General features: G+C 35.1%; 1 protein-coding gene across 3 annotated transcripts in view; it reads left to right on the top strand.

Moving 5' to 3' along the window:
* Positions 1-20,187, top strand: part of Imp (IGF-II mRNA-binding protein) — a 141,328-nt gene that overhangs the window by 40,286 nt on the left and 80,855 nt on the right. Inside the window, exons 1-2 of one of the 3 annotated variants that reach the window (XM_067780187.1) lie at positions 2,661-3,535; positions 14,789-15,252. In XM_067780187.1, the coding sequence (XP_067636288.1) occupies positions 15,140-15,252 (113 nt within the window). In that variant the 5' untranslated portion in view covers positions 2,661-3,535; positions 14,789-15,139. Of the gene's footprint in view, positions 1-2,660; positions 3,536-14,788; positions 15,253-20,187 lie in introns of those variants that run through there. The other 2 variants (XM_067780195.1, XM_067780188.1) reach the window with 2 other exon arrangements.

Below are 20,187 nucleotides of genomic sequence, written 5' to 3' on the forward strand. Positions count from 1 at the left end.
ATCCCCTCTCTCGAGTTGTGAAGGATTATCAAAGAACCTTAAGCATTACGAAACTCTGTACGCTGTTTGGTGGGAGAACCAACTTAACTAATGTGAAATATTCCATGCTAATACCTCAATGCACCACAAGCACATTTATACTTTTGTAGCGAGTAACATTTTATTTATTTTTTTTTTTTGTTGAGTGTAAAATTTGCAAAAAATTAATAAACTCAAAGCACAAAATTGCACTCAAATAATATTTGGCAACTTTTTTTTCTATTTTGTTGTTTTTTCTTAGTGTGCTCGCTTTTGTACTTACAAGCAGCTGCTAAACTTCTTCGGTGTGTGTGTACAAAGGTGTATGAGTGAGCGCCTTTGAGCGCCATTGAGCAGCCAAAGCGTTTTTTTTTTGGCGATTGTATGTTGGAATTTGTGCCACTAACACACATACACATGCACACAAACCCACTTACACATATACGTATGTACTACATGCAAAATTTTATTAAATAAAGTGTAAATGAAATATTTTTGGCACTCACATACACACACACACAAATGCCAGAATAAGCGCTTGAGTGCATTAACGCATACCACTTCCAACTTCTTAAAAAGCTTAAATGTTTTATATGTTGCTGTTGTTGGTCTTACCTGTTGTTGTTGGCATATTTTCGGCAAATAAATTTTTTGGAAACTCTCGCTCTCATCGATCTCGACACCACTGCGCGCTGGCCAACTGAAAGCCAAATAACACGACCTACCAGTCAGTGTCTGAAAACGTTCCTAACCGTAAGCAACACGGAAAATACGACTAGCCCGGTATGTGCAAGTCAGTGCAAATACAAACGACCGAGACTAAATACATCAGCTCAAAACCAAGACCTAGACTAATTTATAAATCGGCCCGACCGATAAACGCATAAATACGCAATTAATCAATCAATTAGTAGTTTAATCAATTAATCTGTCAATCAATCAACCAGTCAGTCGGGCAATCACTCAACCAGTCAATCATTCTATCGACAGTCACTTAAAATGACCGCAAAGACAAGGACAACTCATCTAGCCATTGGCAGCTAATCACTTTTTTTCTTATTTCTGTTACTTACCTCACTTCCCACGGCCGCTGTCGAGTCAAGCCTTCATACGTACGCGTGTGTATGTGTTAATTTTTTTATAAAAACGAATAGCAACGACGACAGCGAATATATACGATTCGCTATTTTTAGTTTGTTTGTTGTTAAAAAAAAGAAAAAATCAAAAAACAAAAATAGAGCACAAACTTTGGAGAAATTGTTAAAAGCTTTGCAAAAAAATTTGCAAAAAAATACATACATACATACATATGTAGATTAATTGTTTGCCAAAGTGACAAAGTATGTGGATAGCTAAAAGACAATTGACTTAGTGATTTATACACATATATAAATGTTTTAAAAATTTTTTTTTTGTTGTAAATTTATTATGCAACACACGGGAAACAGACTGAAAAACTACAATACATAGGAAAAAATTTTTTATTATTTTTTATAGGAAAAAATTAAGAAAAATAGCATTGTTATATATTTTTCTATATTAAAGGTGCATAAAAAAATTAAGAAAAATAGCATTGTTATATATTTTTCTAACATAAATGTGCATAATATTAAAAAAAATGTATTTAATTTGAAGAAAAAATAATAAAATTACAGAAAAATAGGCTAAGAAGATATTAAAGACATTCCAAATCCTCAAAAAGTTAAAAAAAAAATGAAAATAAAGCTGAAAAAAATGAAAATAAAGCTGAAAAAAATAAATCGTTATATACCCAGCAAATAATAAAAGAAATTAAAAAAAAGAAAATTACAAGTAATCAAACTACTCAAAAATATTTAAAAAAAATGTTAAACAAAAAAGTTAAAAAAACAATAAAAGCATTAGAATATTAATTAAATTTTGAAATTTTTTTATGTGTTGATTCTATTTTAATTTTGCTGAAATCTGCGTTGTTAAGCAGCTAAAACCAGTTTGTTGAAATGCATAAAAAACCTAATACTAAATATTTTTTTTTATTTCAAAAATTTCAACAAAAATAACAGATATTATAAATATTTTATCTAATTCAAGCAAGGCCAAGTTAAGCGGCACAAAGTTCAATTATAAAACACAAAAATTTTAAATTAATAAAAAGAGCACAAAGTAATAAAATGGAAAAAATTTAATTGCGAAAAGAAAAAAAATAAATCTAAAATTAAATTAGAAAATTAATAAATTTTAACTGCACAAAACTTAATTGTAAAAATGAATTTAATTTAGCAAAAAGTTAAAATAATGTATATTTAAACGGAACAAATTAAACTTAATTGTTAAAAAAAACTTTTTTAAAAATTTTTTTTTATCAAATAAACAAATTGTCCCTTTATTTTAAACAAAAGCTATTAAGCTTACTTTAAAGTTATAAAAAGTAAAAAAAAATTTATTTAATAATCTCAAAATTTATTTGTTTTATAACCAAATAATAATAATAACATTAAAACAAACAAAATTTTATTATATACATTTTTTTAAAGCAGCACAAAATATTATTAATAAAGAAATAAAGAAAACATTTTTAGATAAAAAAACAAGCAACATTATTTTGCACTTGCAAACATAAAAAAAATTATTATTGTCTCGAAAATTATTTTTCTGTTTAAAAAAATTAAAATTATTTTCCTAAAAGCGCAGCAATAACTTCATATGTGCTTAACACCCAAACTATATAACTTAGCCAACAAAAACTAGTCAGCTAAAACAAATACACGCAGAAATAGCGCACGATAAAAAATCAACTCAGCTGGCTGACATCATATGCCAATAATCAGACACGGAACAAGTTCCAAAGAAAAAACAAAAAACACAAAATCAAAACAAAACATGATAATAAACAAATACACACGTAATTGCACAAACTTCTTTGTTTAAATAATTTTGTTCGGTTTTTTTTCCACTTACATAGCCGCTTTTCAATTATTTTTGCTCAACATTTTTCCCCCCTGGAAGAAATTTTTTTTACTTTGGACAAAAATCAAAAAACTAAATCAAAATATTTAATTTCGCTCAAAATAAAAAACAAAAAATAATAAAAAAAATTTTACAAAAAATTTACAAGTGACATTTTTGATGCACAAAAATTACAACAAGTCAACGTAGCAAGAAATATTCACAAATTTTTTGGACAATTTGAATTTATTAAACGCTTTAACAAATTGTGTGGATTACAACAACAAAAATTGGTTTACAAATGTATCAAAAGTGTGAAAAAATTGCGCAGTGAATATTATTTCCAACATTTTTTTGCTTTTGGTCAACAATTTTTTGTTAGTTTTGTGTGATACGGAAAGTGCCTACGACGGAAAGTTTTCGACTGCAGTGCAAAAAAGTAAGGAAGCAAATAGCAACAACAACAACAATAGAACAGCAGCAACGGTAGCATAGGCGTATAGAAATTGCAGCAAGGGGAACAAGAAAGAGCAGCATATCCATGTGTGTATGTAATTCCGCAATAGCAGCAGCAGCAACACGGCAACGACCTGTACGTATTTTTGTATAAAATTGCCAATTTGTTTGCTTTTATTGCGTTATGTGAGTGTGTGTGTGTCTACGCGCCCAAGCAAAACATTTATTCTTTTACAATTGTATTTCCTTGTCCTTCAAATTGCCTTTGCATTCACCCATACATTGATGCCCTCAAAGCTTAGCGCCTTCCTAATACACTCAAGTTACACACATGTACTCATACTTATGCAAATTCGTAGTAATGGTAGTGGTAGTATTAGTTCATCAGCCTGCCAGCTCGCTCGTAAGCTGACACGTCAGCTTGTGCGTTTGTTGATTTTCCTTCATGGAATGCAACAGAAACCCTAAATTAACCGCTTCAGTACGTTCCATTTTTCAAAATTGAAATTGTAGCCGCAACGGTTTTTCTATTACAAACCGAAATCGAAAACTTTTAAAGCCGTTTCATTTGTCAAAACCTAAGCCGAAGTCAGTACGGTAACCGATGAAAACCGTTCCATTCTAAAATACCAAAACAATTAAATTAACCGCTTGAAACCGTTTCGTTCCTTAAGGCCGAAATCGTAACCTTACCAGCGTAAGCTCGTTTTACTTTCTAAAAACAGTTATTCTAACCGTTTAAAATCGGCTCGCTTTTGAAAACTCAGATTGTAACCGTCAACAACTATTGAAATTTTCTTAATCGAAGTCATAACCGTTACATTTTTCGAGGCCGAAACCGAAACAACAAACGAACGCAACTGAAACTAAACCTATACCTCTTAAACAAAGTTTATTTTTCAAACCGAAAACCGTAATATTAACCGTTTCAAGTCCGTATCATTTTTCGAACTTTAACCATAGACAAGGGTTACCATTCAAAACCGAAACCGTAACCCTAACCGTCGTGTCATCAGCCAAATACGAAACTTTAACCTTAACCACTTAAAAAATTTGCATATTTCAAAACCGAAAGATGTTTGAAACCGCCTCCATTTTGGAAGCTATCACCGTATCGACGAGCGAACGAAACTGAAGCTTTAAACTTTATCTCTTAAAACACGATATTTCTTTAAAACCGAAACTGCATCCTTGACTGTTTAAGTCCGTTTCGGTTTTCAAATCTGAAACGTTAACCCCACCCGCTTGGAAAATTTCATATTTCAAAATTTTCATGTTTCAAATACACTTGATTTTCAAAACACAGATCATAATCATTTGAAACCCTTCTATTTTCAAAGCTAGAACTGACACCTCGTTAGAACCATGCCGTATATCAGGAAATTGAGAGCATAACGTTTCAAACCATTTCATTGTTTTAAACCCGAACGGAAAAATAATGAGACCGTAACCACTGCTACCGATCGGTTCCGTGAAAATATGCCTTAGTTGACCAAAGAAGGCTCTTGGAGTCAGCTTGACCAGATAGTTCTGGCCACCGTGTATGCGCAGTTTTCAGCCCAACGCTTATTTAGCTGACCCGACGTCCACCTGCGCATGAGCAGATTGCAAGTGGCCAGCGGTACTTCGATGTATCCTCCTTTCGGCGAAATTGCTTTCTTCGTTAATGGCAAGGATCCCTAATTTTATGAATAAATGTACGGCCGACCTAGAAATCTGGATTAAAACGTGAAAAAGTTCATCACTAAAATTTTTCAGACAAACTTTTTCATATTTAAACTCGCAGCTTCTAATTAAATGCAGCTTTTAAATAATTTGTACTTAGACCAATCTCTACATAAGTAATATCTTATCCTGGACTTCATTATAATGAAAAATCAAGTTGATTTGCATTAGAAGTATTCGCTATACCTATTTTGAGTCACCGATAGCATCATATCATACCGGATAATATATGGATAACATTCGGATAAACCGGACAACGATCTTAAATATGGCTTAAAGTGGGCGGGGCGCTTCACAAGCCAAAGCCTATCAATTTCATATATTTCTAGTTATGGGAGTTAAAGTTTGTCGTGAATTTCGTAATTGGTCAATAAAACTTTTTCATGGTTAGGTAAGACTCCGAGTAATTACTTAATCAGCGAAACCATAACGGTTCTGATCACTTTACTGGATTCACTTTAATGGATGAAACACGCAAACTAAGGTTCCTTCAATTGTTCAAATTCAATAGATATCGAGGATCTAAAAGTATTATATGTATATATCAGAAGATGCTCATTTCGCCCATCTCTATTTATTTTTCAAGTAAATATTTTCCATTTATTTTTTATTTGTTTTTATGTATTCGGATCTTCATTTTCAAATTCCTTACTTTTTAAACGGCAATCAATAGCTTCATCATTATGCGAGTCGTACATATATTGACCATAAGTAGGTTTTCACACTAACTGATATAAAATATTTTCACATCGGATAAAACATATCCTTGTAAGACAAGCGTACGTTTTCAGTACCCTTTTCATCAACGCATAAAGTTCCTGAGCCTTCTGATAAAGTTTTTCGAAATTTGAAACTACAAAGTGATTCGAGCCATTTTCCACACAACGCATTCTGATAAAATATTTTTGCTCCGGATAATATATTTTATGCGTCTTAAAAGACAATCGTGTGCTCGTAGCACCTTTTGCACTGCCGTATGATATGCTTTCGGATTGAGTTTTCGCACTTCAAAAATATTTAAGAAAGCTTAAAATTGTCTTTTCTTACGAATTATGCTTCATGATAAAAAAATTTTACATTAGCTAACTGTGCTAAACATATATTTTTACCTCTATGTGATCTAAAACTGTTATCCAAATTCTAAACCAGGCCTTTTACAAACTCAAAGCGTCACGGATAAAAATTTTAATATTTTATTTACAAGTGCAATAACTCATACATCTTATCTCTTTCCGAATTTAAAAGCAGCCACAAAAAAACGGATAACACATTGTTATCAACAAGAGGAATTCAACTAACACTAAGTCTCTAAATAGCATATGAACTTTTTTATCCATCTCATGTGCTGAACATAATAAATGGATAATATTTTCTTATTCACTCTTCTCGAGAATGCTTCCAAACTTTCAAAACCTAGCTCCGAACTTGCTCTTACAAACTACAAAGCTGCTTGGATAAAGCGGATAACATTAAGTTTAAACATTCATGTTGAAATCCTTGAAACAAACCAAAGGCGGGCAAGATCTGTCACGTGTATCCCAGAAACTATAGACCCATTAGCTTAACATTATTTCTGCTCAAAACCTTTGAGAGGCTGATAGATGTGTACATAAAGTCCAACGTGGATGAAAAGCTGCTCTCCACAACACAGCATGCGTACACCAAAGGCAAGTCGGTAGACACCGCATCGCATAGGGTGGTAATTAGCATAGAGAAATCCCTGGAATATAAGGAGTATGCTCTAGGAGTCTTCTTGGACATTGCCGGGGCTTTCAATAATGTTTCTAAATGGGCGATTTTGGATGGTCTCAGTTACATTAAAGTACATCCCGCCTTAATCAGATGGATCGGCTGCATGTTAAATTGCAGGAAGATTACATCACAATGGGCATTGTACGAGGCCACGAAATCAGTGGACAGGGGCACACCGCAGGGAGGGGTGCTATCACCTCTGCTGTGGATGCTGGTCATCAACCAACTGCTCAGGCGATTCGATGAGGGACCCGTAAAACTTACAGCTTACGCAGATGACGTTGCAAATGTCATAAATGGAAAGTGCCTTCCAACGATTAGTTCTTTGAGTGATCGGGCGCTTCGGGATATTCATACCTGGGCATCTAATGTCGGGTTGAAAGTCAATGCGGAGAAGACGGATATGGTCTTGTTTACAAAGAGGTACAAGGTCCCAAATTGGATCAGGCCTAAGTCAGGAGGGTGACCTTACAGGAGAAGCCTTGCACAAAATATCTAGGAATCATCCTAGACAGTAAGCTGACATGGAAGCTCAACGTGCAGGAGAGGCTGAAGAAGGCCTCAACGGCACTATATGCATGTAAAAGAATGCTGGGGTGTACGTGGGGCTTATCGCCCTCTCTTTCTCATTGGGTTTTTACAGCGATTGTAAGCCCTATTCTATACTATGGAGTTCTTGTTTGGTGGAAATCCACACAAAAAACAAGTAAGGAAGGTTAAGTTCGGGTGTAACCGAACATTACATACTCAGTTGAGAGCTATGGTGACAACATAAGGGAAAATAACCATGTAGGAAAATGAACCGAGGGAAACCCTGGAATGTGTATCAAATGAAAGGCATTGAAGAGTATTTTATGAGGGAGTGGGCCATAGTTCTATAGGTGGACGCCATTTAGGGATATAGCCATAAAGGTGGATCAGGGTTGACTCTAGAATGCGTTTGTACGATATGGGTATCAAATGAAAGGTTTTAATGAGTATTTTAAAAGGGAGTAATCCTTAGTTCCATAGGTGGACGCCGTTTCGAGATATCGCCACAAAGGTGGACCAGGGGTGACCCTAGAATTTGTTTGTACAATATGGGTATCAAAAGAAAGGTGTTAATGAGTATTTTAAAAGGGAGTAATCCTTAGTTCCATAGGTGGACGCCGTTTCGAGATATCGCCATAAAGGTGGACCAGGAGTGACCCTAGAATTTGTTTGTACAATATGGGCATCAAACGAAAGGTGTTAATGAGTATTTTAAAAGGGAGTGGGCCTTAGTTCTATAGGTGGATGCCGTTTCGAAATATCGCCATAAAGGTGGACCAGGAGTGACCCTAGAATTTGTTTGTACAATATGGGCATCAAACGAAAGGTGTTAATGAGTATTTTAAAAGGGAGTACTCCTTAGTTCCATAGATGGACGCCGTTTCGAGATATCGCCATAAAGGTGGACGAGGAGTGACCCTAGAATTTGTTTGTACAATATGGGCATCAAACGAAAGGTGTTAATGAGTATTTTAAAAGTAAGTGGGCCTTAGTTCTATAGGTGGATGCCGTTTCGAAATATCGCCATAAAGGTGGACGAGGGGTGACTCTAGAATGTGTTTGTACGATATGGGTATCAAACGAAAGGTGTTAATGAGTATTTTAAAAGGGAGTAATCCTTAGTTCCATAGATGGACGCCGTTTCGAGATATCGCCATAAAGGTGGACGAGGAGTGACCCTAGAATTTGTTTGTACAATATGGGCATCAAACGAAAGGTGTTAATGAGTATTTTAAAAGTAAGTGGGCCTTAGTTCTATAGGTGGATGCCGTTTCGAAATATCGCCATAAAGGTGGACGAGGGGTGACTCTAGAATGTGTTTGTACGATATGGGTATCAAACGAAAGGTGTTAATGAGTATTTTAAAAGGGAGTAATCCTTAGTTCCATAGATGGACGCCGTTTCGAGATATCGCCATAAAGGTGGACGAGGAGTGACCCTAGAATTTGTTTGTACAATATGGGCATCAAACGAAAGGTGTTAATGAGTATTTTAAAAGTAAGTGGGCCTTAGTTCTATAGGTGGATGCCGTTTCGAAATATCGCCATAAAGGTGGACGAGGGGTGACTCTAGAATGTGTTTGTACAATATGGGCATCAAACGAAAGGTGTTAATGAGTATTTTAAAAGGGAGTGGGCCTTAGTTCTATAGGTGGATGCCGTTTCGAAATATCGCCATAAAGGTGGACCAGGAGTGACCCTAGAATTTGTTTGTACAATATGGGCATCAAACGAAAGGTGTTAATGAGTATTTTAAAAGGGAGTAATCCTTAGTTCCATAGATGGACGCCGTTTCGAGATATCGCCATAAAGGTGGACGAGGAGTGACCCTAGAATTTGTTTGTACAATATGGGCATCAAACGAAAGGTGTTAATGAGTATTTTAAAAGTAAGTGGGCCTTAGTTCTATAGGTGGATGCCGTTTCGAAATATCGCCATAAAGGTGGACGAGGGGTGACTCTAGAATGTGTTTGTACGATATGGGTATCAAACGAAAGGTGTTAATGAGTATTTTAAAAGGGAGTAATCCTTAGTTCCATAGATGGACGCCGTTTCGAGATATCGCCATAAAGGTGGACCAGGAGTGACCCTAGAATTTGTTTGTACAATATGGGCATCAAACGAAAGGTGTTAATGAGTATTTTAAAAGGGAGTGGGCCTTAGTTCTATAGGTGGATGCCGTTTCGAAATATCACCATAAAGGTGGACGAGGGGTGACTCTAGAATGTGTTTGTACGATATGGGTATCAAACGAAAGGTGCTAATGAGTATTTTAAAAGGGAGTAATCCTTAGTTCCATAGGTGGACGCCGTTTCGAGATATCGCCATAAAGGTGGACGAGGAGTGACCCTAGAATTTGTTTGTACAATATGGGCATCAAACGAAAGGTGTTAATTAGTATTTTAAAAGGGAGTGGGCCTTAGTTCTATAGGTGGATGCCGTTTCGAAATATCACCATAAAGGTGGACGAGGGGTGACTCTAGAATGTGTTTGTACGATATGGGTATCAAACGAAAGGTGCTAATGAGTATTTTAAAAGGGAGTAATCCTTAGTTCCATAGGTGGACGCCGTTTCGAGATATCGCCATAAAGGTGGACGAGGAGTGACCCTAGAATTTGTTTGTACAATATGGGCATCAAACGAAAGGTGTTAATTAGTATTTTAAAAGGGAGTGGGCCTTAGTTCTATAGGTGGATGCCGTTTCGAAATATCACCATAAAGGTGGACGAGGGGTGACTCTAGAATGTGTTTGTACGATATGGGTATCAAACGAAAGGTGCTAATGAGTATTTTAAAAGGGAGTAATCCTTAGTTCCATAGGTGGACGCCGTTTCGAGATATCGCCATAAAGGTGGACCAGGAGTGACCCTAGAATTTGTTTGTACAATATGGGCATCAAACGAAAGGTGTTAATGAGTATTTTAAAAGGGAGTGGGCCTTAGTTCTATAGGTGGATGCCGTTTCGAAATATCGCCATAAAGGTGGACCAGGGGTGACTCTAGAATGTGTTTGAACGATATGGGTATCAAATTAAAGGTATTAATGAGGGTTTTAAAAGGGAGTGGTGGTCGCATTTTCGAGATATCGCCATAACGGTGGACCAGGGGGGGACCCTAGAATTTGTTTGTACAATATGGGTATCAAAAGAAAGGTGTTAATGAGTATTTTAAAAGGGAGTAATCCTTAGTTCCATAGGTGGACGCCGTTTCGAGATATAGCCATAAAGGTGGGCCAGGGGTGACTCTAGAATTCGTTTGTGCAATATGGGTATCAAACGAAAGGAGTTAATGAGTATTTCAAAAGGGAGTGGGCCTTAGTTCTATAGGTGGACGCCTTTTCGAGGTACCGCAATAAAGGTGCACCAGGGGTGACTCTACACTTTGTTTGTACGATATGGGTATCAAATGAAAGGTGTTAATGAGTATTTTTAAAAGGGAGTGGGCCTTCGTTCTATAGGTGTTCGCCTTTTCGAGATATCGCCATAAAGGTGGACCAGGGGTGACTTTAGAATATGTTTGTACGATATGGGTATTAAATGAAAGGTGTTAATGAGTATTTTAAAAGGGCGTTGGGGCTTAGTTCTATAGGTGGACGCCTTTTCGAGATATCGGCATAAAGGTGGACCAGGGGTGACTCTAGAATGAGTTTGTACGATATGGGTATCAAATTAAAGGTATTAATGAGAGTTTTAAAAGGGGGTGGTGTGAAGCCGTTTTCCAGATATCGACCAAAATGTGGACCAGGGTGACCCAGAACATCATCTGTTGGATACCGCTTATTTATTTATATATGTAATACCTGCCAAGATTTTAAGGGTTTTTTATTTCGCCCTGCAGAACTTTTTCATTTTCTTCTACTTAATATGGTAGGTGTCACAACCATTTTATAAAGTTTTTTTCTAAATTTATATTTCGCGTCAATAAAACAATCCAATTACCTTACCATGTTTCATCCCTTTTTTCGTATTTGGTATAGAATTATGGCATTTTTTCATTTTTCGTAATTTTCGATATCGAAAAGTGGGCGTGGTCATAGTCGGATTTCGTTCATTTTTCATACCAAGATAAAGTGAGTTCAAGTAAGCACGTGAACTAAGTTCATTAAAGATATGTCGATTTTTGCTCAAGTTATCGTGTTAACGGCCATGCGGAGGACAGACGGACGACTGTGTATAAAAACTGGGCGTGGCATCAACCGATTTCGCCCATTTTCACAGAAAACAGTTAACGTCATAAAATCTATGCCCCTACCAAATTTCAAAAGGATTGGTTGATTTTTGTTCGACTTATGGCGTTAAAAGTATCCTAGACAAATTAAATGAAAAAGGGCGGAGCCACGCCCATTTTGAAATTTTTTTCTATTTTTGTATTTTGTTGCACCATATCATTACTGGAGTTGAATGTTGACATAATTTACTTATATACTGTAAAGATATTAAATTTTTTGTTAAAATTTTACTTTAAAAAAATTTTTTTTAAAAGTGGGCGTGGTCCTTCTCCGATTTTGCTAATTTTTATGAAGCATACATATAGTAATAGGAGTAACGTTCCTGCCAAATTTTATCATGATATCTTCAACAACTGCCAAATTACAAAACTTTTAAATTACCTTCTTTTAAAAGTGGGCGGTGCCACGCCCATTGTCCAAAATTTTACTAATTTTCTATTCTGCGTCATAAGTTCAACTCATGTACCAAGTTTCGTCGCTTTAGCTCTTTTGTAATGAATTATCGCACTTTTTCGGTTTTTCGAAATTTTCGATATCGAAAAAGTGGGCGTGGTTATAGTCCGATATCGTTCATTTTAAATAGCGATCTGAGATGAGTGCTCAGGAACATACATACCAAATTTCATCAAGATACCTCAAAATTTACTCAAGTTATCGTGGTAACGGACGGACGGACGGACGGACGGACGGACAGACGGACGGACATGGCTCAATCAAATTTTTTTTCGATCCTGATTATTTTGATATATGGAAGTCTATATCTATCTCGATTCCTTTATATGTACAACCAACCGTTATCCAATCAAACTTAATATACTCTGTGAGCTCTGCTCAACTGAGTATAACAACATACCTCAAAAAATTAGAGGGGGTATGCAGACTATCGATGCTTAGCATTACGGGAGCCCGGAAAACAACCCCGACGGCTGCACTGTATGACATTCTGCACATTCCACCTGTAGACCTGGTAGCAGAGAACATATCATTAAAACTGCAACCAGGCTCGGAGCTTAGGAGCAGCTTGAGCGCCGACCATACCGCAATAGTAGTATAGCGTCATCAATCACAAGACGAACAGACTACCTGATTACCTATCTGCGCTTAGAGGGAGATCTTAAGGCCACAGTAGAGGTGGACGGTTGGCGCAAGGGTGCGCAAATGGCTGACGAGGCGATACATGTGTACACAGATGGTTCCAAAGTAGTGGAAGGAGTAGGGTCTGCGGTATACTGTGCTGATGCGGAAATAAACAGATCCTACAGGCTGCCGGATTACTGTAGCGTTTTCCAAACGGAAATATTAGCCGTAACCAAAGCATTAGAAACCCTGGAAGAGAATAGCTTAAACTGAAACCGTGTTAACTTTTGTATTGACAGTTAAGCAGCAATTAAAGCAATAATCTCGCATAGCATAGCATCTAAATGCGTGTTAGAGTGTAAGCAGAGAGAATCGGGACAGGGAGAAGCATATATCTATATTGGGTTCCAGGGCATATGGGAATAGATGGGAACGAAAAAGCGGACGAACTAGCTAAAAAGGGTGCATCCCTTGAAGCTTGTAGACGTCCCAATTAGACTGGGCGAGATTAAGCGAAGGCGAGAGGTGCACAAGATCGACCAAGCGGGAAAGGCGTGGGTTCAAGCGCGAGGCTGTAAAGTGTCGAAGATTATGTGCAGGTCTTACAACCTTAGACTAACAAAGTTGCTTCTATCATTAAAAAGTGAGGACTGTAGACTCATGACGGGTATTCTGACTGGACACTGCCTTCTGGCGTCACATGCCTTTAAATTAGGCTTGGTCAGTGATAGCAGATGTAGGAAGTGCAGGTTGGAGGAGGAAACGATCGAGCACGTTCTGTGCTCGTACCCTGCTCCAGCTATCAGGAGTGATACAGCTGTCAGATCCAGAAGCAGCAAGTGGCTTAAGTCCTAGGAAGCTTCTAGTATTTGCCAAGACCCCGGAGTTATTTTATAACATAGGTCCTGGTTTTGATAGGTTTTACAGTTTGGTCGTTAAAACAAACTTGTTGTAACACTACGGACTCAATCAGTCTCTGTGAGGTCCTCATCGACCGGCGAGTTCAACCTAACCTAACCTTGAAACAACGAAATACTGTTAGCTCTTTGCTGAACATATTTTAAATTTGCAGCCACCACGGTATATTAAAAACTTATTTTACAGAATTATATTGCGGATAAGAGTAATAACCATGGATAAGTTGGCTGCTACTTTAAAACTCCTAAAAAAGCGTGCAAAATTACTTTAACATACTTCAAATAAGCCGGGATAAAACTGACAACAGATTTTCGAGTATGATTATGCAAAAATCTCTCATCATAGGAAAAACATAATGGCTAGTGGATAAAAATTAACTGCAAACAAAGTTCACTGAGAGCTAACATTTTGCAATGCCTTGAATTGCATAATTTGCATTTTCTATTTCCGACAACAGTTTTGCACGAAAAAAATACTTCAACTGAATTAGAAGCATTAAGTCTTTCTTTTTAAGCTTTATAATGGCATATTAGTATTACGGATAATGTTCGGATAAAATACGGATAATACGGATAATGCATTAAATGAGTTTTAAAGCATAATCCCTATCCTCGTTTCATGCTACGTCTATGCAGCACAGCTCGATAAAAATTTGTAATGAAAAACAGTCATCAATTTGATATTTTAAATATGTATGTATGTCATTTCTAAGCTGTAAGCTGACTTGAATGCGCATACGCTGGCACCCAATCAATTCTAAAGAAATGGAGGATGAGCGAATTCCAAAGATTTTACAAATTTAATTATCAGCTTTGTTTTGCTGTCAACCTGTTTCGATAGATAATTTATTACCGAAAAATTAAAAAACAAAGCGTGCATTAACAAACTTTCATTATGTTGTTAATAAGAGGCAAATGAACGAACAAATTCTGCTAGACTTCATGGCTATCTTGAGGTTTGCATTTTCCCTGCGTACCGCGCGCGGTCAAAACTTGACGTTCAAATGTTGATTTTACTGGGCTAAACTCTGCCATGAATTTGTTTAGTGCGAAAATTTTTTTATAACGAACTTATGTATTGCATATGAAATTTTTTTATACTTCTCCTTTTTATTTATTAAACATTTAATTTTAATTTTTGCTTTTTTTCTTCGTTGTAGGTTTTTGGCAAATTATTGACATTTAACATTGAATTTTAAAACAATTGGATACAAAACATCAAAAATATTTACAAAATCAAACAAAATTGCTATATGGCCAAATTATAGCAGCAAGTTGACAGTTCAAAATTAAACACAATTTTTTGCATAATTTTTTTCGAGTTTAAAATTTTTAATTTTTTGGATAATTTATAAAAAAGTTGACTTAAGAAATTGTTGCACTTAAAAGAAAAATCACTAAGATAAACAACATTCCAAACATTTCCCGCCAAAACAAAAAAAATCAATATTTTAGCTGCATAGAAATTTTAAAGTTACGCGAGCGCAAAAAAAGAAAATAAATTTAAAAAAATGGCATCAGAATTGGATCAATTTGCTGACTTGGAATTGTCAAAGGAAGATCGTGAACAAATATTTGATCCGCCTTTGGATCGACAACCGTTGGAAGGTGCAGGCACCTCAAGGTATTTGCAAAACTTTTTTGAAACACTTTTTTATTAAAATATTATTATTAAAAAATAGTAGTTAAAAAATTTGAAAAAAGTATTTTGTTGCTTACTAACCAACAAAAACATTTAGAAGTAGTTGCCACTAACCAAACAAAATTTTGGAATGTTTTTTTTTTTTACTTAATTTGTATGTATGTTTTTTGATAAGCTATGTATTCCTTTTGTTATTTTTTCTGTTAAATTTTTGATGAGTGCTTGAGTGTTGCGATAAAATGAAAACATTAAATTTTGATGCATTAGCGGCAATGCAACGAAATTTCTCACCAAAAAATTTCTTCCAAAAAATATTTGTTTAAATATGAAATTATACAAATTGTGAATAGTCACAGGATAACGAATCACGAACGGATGTAGACTACAAAGCAACATTTTTTCTTAATTTTTTTTTTCTTGTTGATTGTTTAGAAATGAGGGTTGTCGAAGGATAAAATAACAATGAGTTTAAATTAAACAAAAAAAAAAAACACAAATTCGTGTAGCAAGCGAAAGGTAGACCAGATTCTACTAAATACCAGCTAATTTCCGCCACAAATAAATTAAGCATATCAAAATACACAAAAGCCATGCCCACACATGTATGCAAAAACCACGTACACATAAAAATGTAAGCTCATCAATTTATCATAATGACGCTGTGAAGCTATAAAGTAAAATATGTTTACAACAACTATTTAAGCCATAGACAGCAAATAAGAGGCGCTTGTAGAGGGAACAACAAAAAAATGAGTTGGGAAGGAAAGAAGAAAAAAAAAAAACAAGAAAAAATTCACCCCTTCAACAATAGAATAGAAAACACGTGCGTGTAAGGCGTGAGGCTGCAAACATTAGAAGTACAGTTAGCAAGTTAGAATTGTCTCATAGAGATGGACTTTCGAGCGTTTGCAATGAAAATTGCACAAATTTAGCGGTAGAAGACTTGTTGCAATCGTATAAAATTCTTATGCTCTCGGATAAACAGCTTAAGTAAGGAAGGAAATAAGTAGGTTTTCAACTTACTGCGCATGCGCATAAAATATTTGCACAGTGTATAACACATATTATATCTTTCTAAGACAAGCGTATGTTTTCAGTAACGTTAGCATCACCGGATAAAGTTTTTGTGCATGTGGATAAAGTTTTCTGTACTTAAAAACTACCAAAGTGATTTTAGAAGCCATTTGCCACACAAATTATGCATACGGATACTACATTTCTTTATAAACATGCATATGTTTTCAGTACCTTTTTCATCACCGGATAAAGTTTCTGTGCTTTCGGATAAAGTTGTTTGGACCCTAAAACTTAGATAATGATTTGAAAAGCTGTTTTCCGGACAAATTATGCATTCGGATAAAACATTTTCACTCCGGATAATATATTTTTATACATGGCAATACATTTTATGCTTCGTATAAGACAGTCGTGTGCTCGTAATACCTTTTAGGACGTTTTTTGCACTTAAAAAATGCGAAAATCAGGGATTAAATAGTTTTACATCGGCTAATGTTGCTTTACAAAAGTAAATAAATTTTATCGGTCTTAAGAATGATAAACTATTTTGTATTTTAAAAGAGGCACTGTTGCTGCAGTTTTCATTACAGCCACTTTATTTCGAAACAGATGAAACTACTTTTCAATTAAAAATTTAAGAAAAAAAAGTTTTCCGCTCTATAAGAACATGATGGTTTATTTGGATAAGAAGTTTGGTGAGTGAAAGTGATTAAAGTGAAATACATTTAAATTACCAGTAATCGGTAAGCACTTAAACTGGTATATACATAATTTATCTTACCATCCAACCAATAACTTTATGCATTCGTATAGAAACATTATTTTAGAATAAAGGACTATAATACTTCAAATCATGAAGATATTTCGCACACTTGGATACAAGATTTGTATACAGATTAAAGTTTGGATAATACTTTCCTTGCCTAAGAACGAGAAATTTAATTAACAAATGTGATTCTATTCATTTGGATAATACTTTCTATTCTGATACAGGATTTATGTGATGAAAGTAATTCCAGTTAGTTTTAAGCACTCTTTCGTTCAACGAGGAACAGAGAAAATTTTCTTATTTTATTTAGATCCCTCTTACGAAATAAATGGTTATGTTGATCTGGATTAAAAAATTCATTCAGACAAAGGATTCTCAGATACAGACCTACTTCAAATCGAGCACTTGAATAAAAAAATGTATCCGTATAAAATCTTTGGGGCTCGGATAATGGTTTTCTTGATTCAGCAGAAGCACTTTTACTAAATAAAGATAATTTTAATAATACGGATGAAAAGATTATTCGGATAAAGTGTTTTATGACATAATAATGCTTCGAATACGTAATATAAAAACTCTTTTCATTCAGCAAGGCTATTTGAAGTGACGGATAACATTTAATGCTTCATGATACTCACAACAACTATGAAATTTGCCTATTATTAAACACAAATGTGATATATAATAATCCTACGACAAATGCAAGCTCCCAAATACTTGAAAGCGAGACAATAAACTTAAGACTTGCTTAAGGAAGAAGAAAAAATAAATTTTCATAGAAAAAATGTCAAAGAAGTGTACAATTACACTTTAACGGCAACAAAAAGCAAAACAAAGATGCGCTCAACAGCCTCGAGCAAAGCAAAAAGTATTTATTTCACGAAGAATGTTATCAAATGTTAGCAGCTTTAGATAATCAGCAAAGAAGGGTTGAGAAAGTAGAACATACCAAAAAAAGTAATAAATTGTGTTGGCATTTCGTCAAACGACATTTTTTTTACAACCCTGTCACAACCACAAATGTGCAAATAATGTCAGTGTAAATAAGAGCAGGCGACAGGATTTACCAAAAATTGATTGAAGTTTGAGGAAAATGTGAGTTGTAGAAAAAAAATGTGCACTGCTTTGGCGGCGTTGAACCTGAGAGATTTTCAAGCTTGATTAGAAAACGCAAAAACATTTGCTTATATTGCACGCGTGTGTGTGTCCACATTTTATGAATTATTTAATATTCTATATAAAATTTCTTGGTTTTATTTTTTACGGCCAAAAAAAAAGCAGGCAAAGTACGAAGGGAAGTATTTGAATTACTATCTAAGATGTGCGCGCAGTTCCTTTGAGTTTTTTTTGTATGCCTTGAGTGTTTGTTATGTAAGGTTTTGCTTGTGAACTAGTTTCCCATGTTATCCTGCTGTGTTGTTGTTGTAGCGACAATTTTTTTAATTTTTTTTTAATTTATTTATTTATTTTATTTTTTTTTTCAAATATACATATCCTTAAAAATCTTTTGAATACCCAAAATATGTTCTACAAATTTTGCTGGTGGTGTTTTTGTGGTTCTTATTGTTGTTGTAGTTCACTTGGCGCGCATATGCACTAACAAGCTCACGTACAAAGACTTAACAAACTTGCGTATCTTTGCTCATTTCTATGCTGATTCTCTCCCTTACCACCACCGACATCTTTTACACACCACAACAATAAATCCGCATTCCTTTTAAAAGCAGCAAACTTTAACACAATCTCAGATATAAAATTTCGTTTACCAGCATGATCTTCAACGCTACTCGCAAGTATCTTCATGTGGCGCTTCCTGTCATCCCACCGCGCACGCCTCTTCTACCTAACACCTCTGCTGGAAGCACTTCACTCATTAGCTCGCTTAGCTGCTTGCATGAATGGATGGTGATTGTCATTGGGGAGTAAGAAAACAAGGGAGAAGAAAGATGTGTTCTTCGACTACACAAAAAGTTTCATACCTTTTATGAAAAGAAGTAGAAAAGTTATAGCACAAAAGTATTTGTCGCAAAATTTATTGTTCATTAGTCTGATCATAACTCTTTACTTTAAACTTTCAATCTAAGCAATACAATCCATTTTGTCAGTTGCAGGATAGTAAGTAGAAGGCTACAATACATCCGCGAACTTATGGAACTATAGACAGAAAAGTCTGCGTGCATACTCAGGCATTTAGGCCCAACGTCGGGCGCCTTGTTATGAACGGTACCATCCTGAGTATCCCAGATTCAAATTCTGGTGCAGATAGCATTAAAGCCATTAGGGATTTGTCAAATTTGTCCACGCGGAAAGCAGTTATTTGGGTTCACAAGCAGTCAGATTTATCGTGCAGACAATTTAGATTTAAGTGCGGTTTAATTGCCAAACTTCTGCTAAAACTCAATGAATAAGGCATATTTCATCATAATTTTCAGTAATATATTATAAAGAACGATTTTTTATTACCCGGATAAAAATTTTCAAAGTCCGGATAAATAAAGGTATAATCGGGATAAACGATTTAAAAGCTTATTTCAAACAAAAGTACTCTGAGCCGTTCATTCGCGCGCTAATAAAACATGAACGAAAGTACAAAACTAACTTCTTGAATAGTCTTTCTCTATGTTTTTTTTTCTTAAAAATTCACAGCATTTATTTAAATTCCGAGGTACTTTTATAGTTTTTTCTACATATTTTTCATTAATACCCTATAAAGAAGAAGATTTTTAGTACCCAGATAATAAATTTCAAAGCACGGATAAAAGAGGGCATAAACGGATAAACGATTTAAAAGCTTATTTCAAACATAGGTACTCTTCGATGTTCGTTTTCGCAACGCGGATACATTTCGTATACTCTAATAAAACATGTAATGAACATTAAATACAAAAATAATTTTTTTAATAATTTGTTTTTTTTTTTTTTTAATTTGCAGCCTTTATTTAAATTACGCAGTTGTTTTATAGTCTTTTCTTCTTATTTTGTACGATTATACCATAGAAGATACATTTACAGTGCCCGGATAAAAGTTTTTAAAGCACGGATAAAGGAATGCATGACTGGATAAACGATTTTAAAGCTTATATCAAATAGTTATACGCTCAAATGTTAGTTTGGCTAACGCGGATAATTTT

The sequence above is a fragment of the Eurosta solidaginis genome, chromosome 4, assembly GCF_040869045.1.
Source record: "Eurosta solidaginis isolate ZX-2024a chromosome 4, ASM4086904v1, whole genome shotgun sequence".
In the NCBI taxonomy this organism is placed as follows: domain Eukaryota; kingdom Metazoa; phylum Arthropoda; class Insecta; order Diptera; family Tephritidae; genus Eurosta; species Eurosta solidaginis.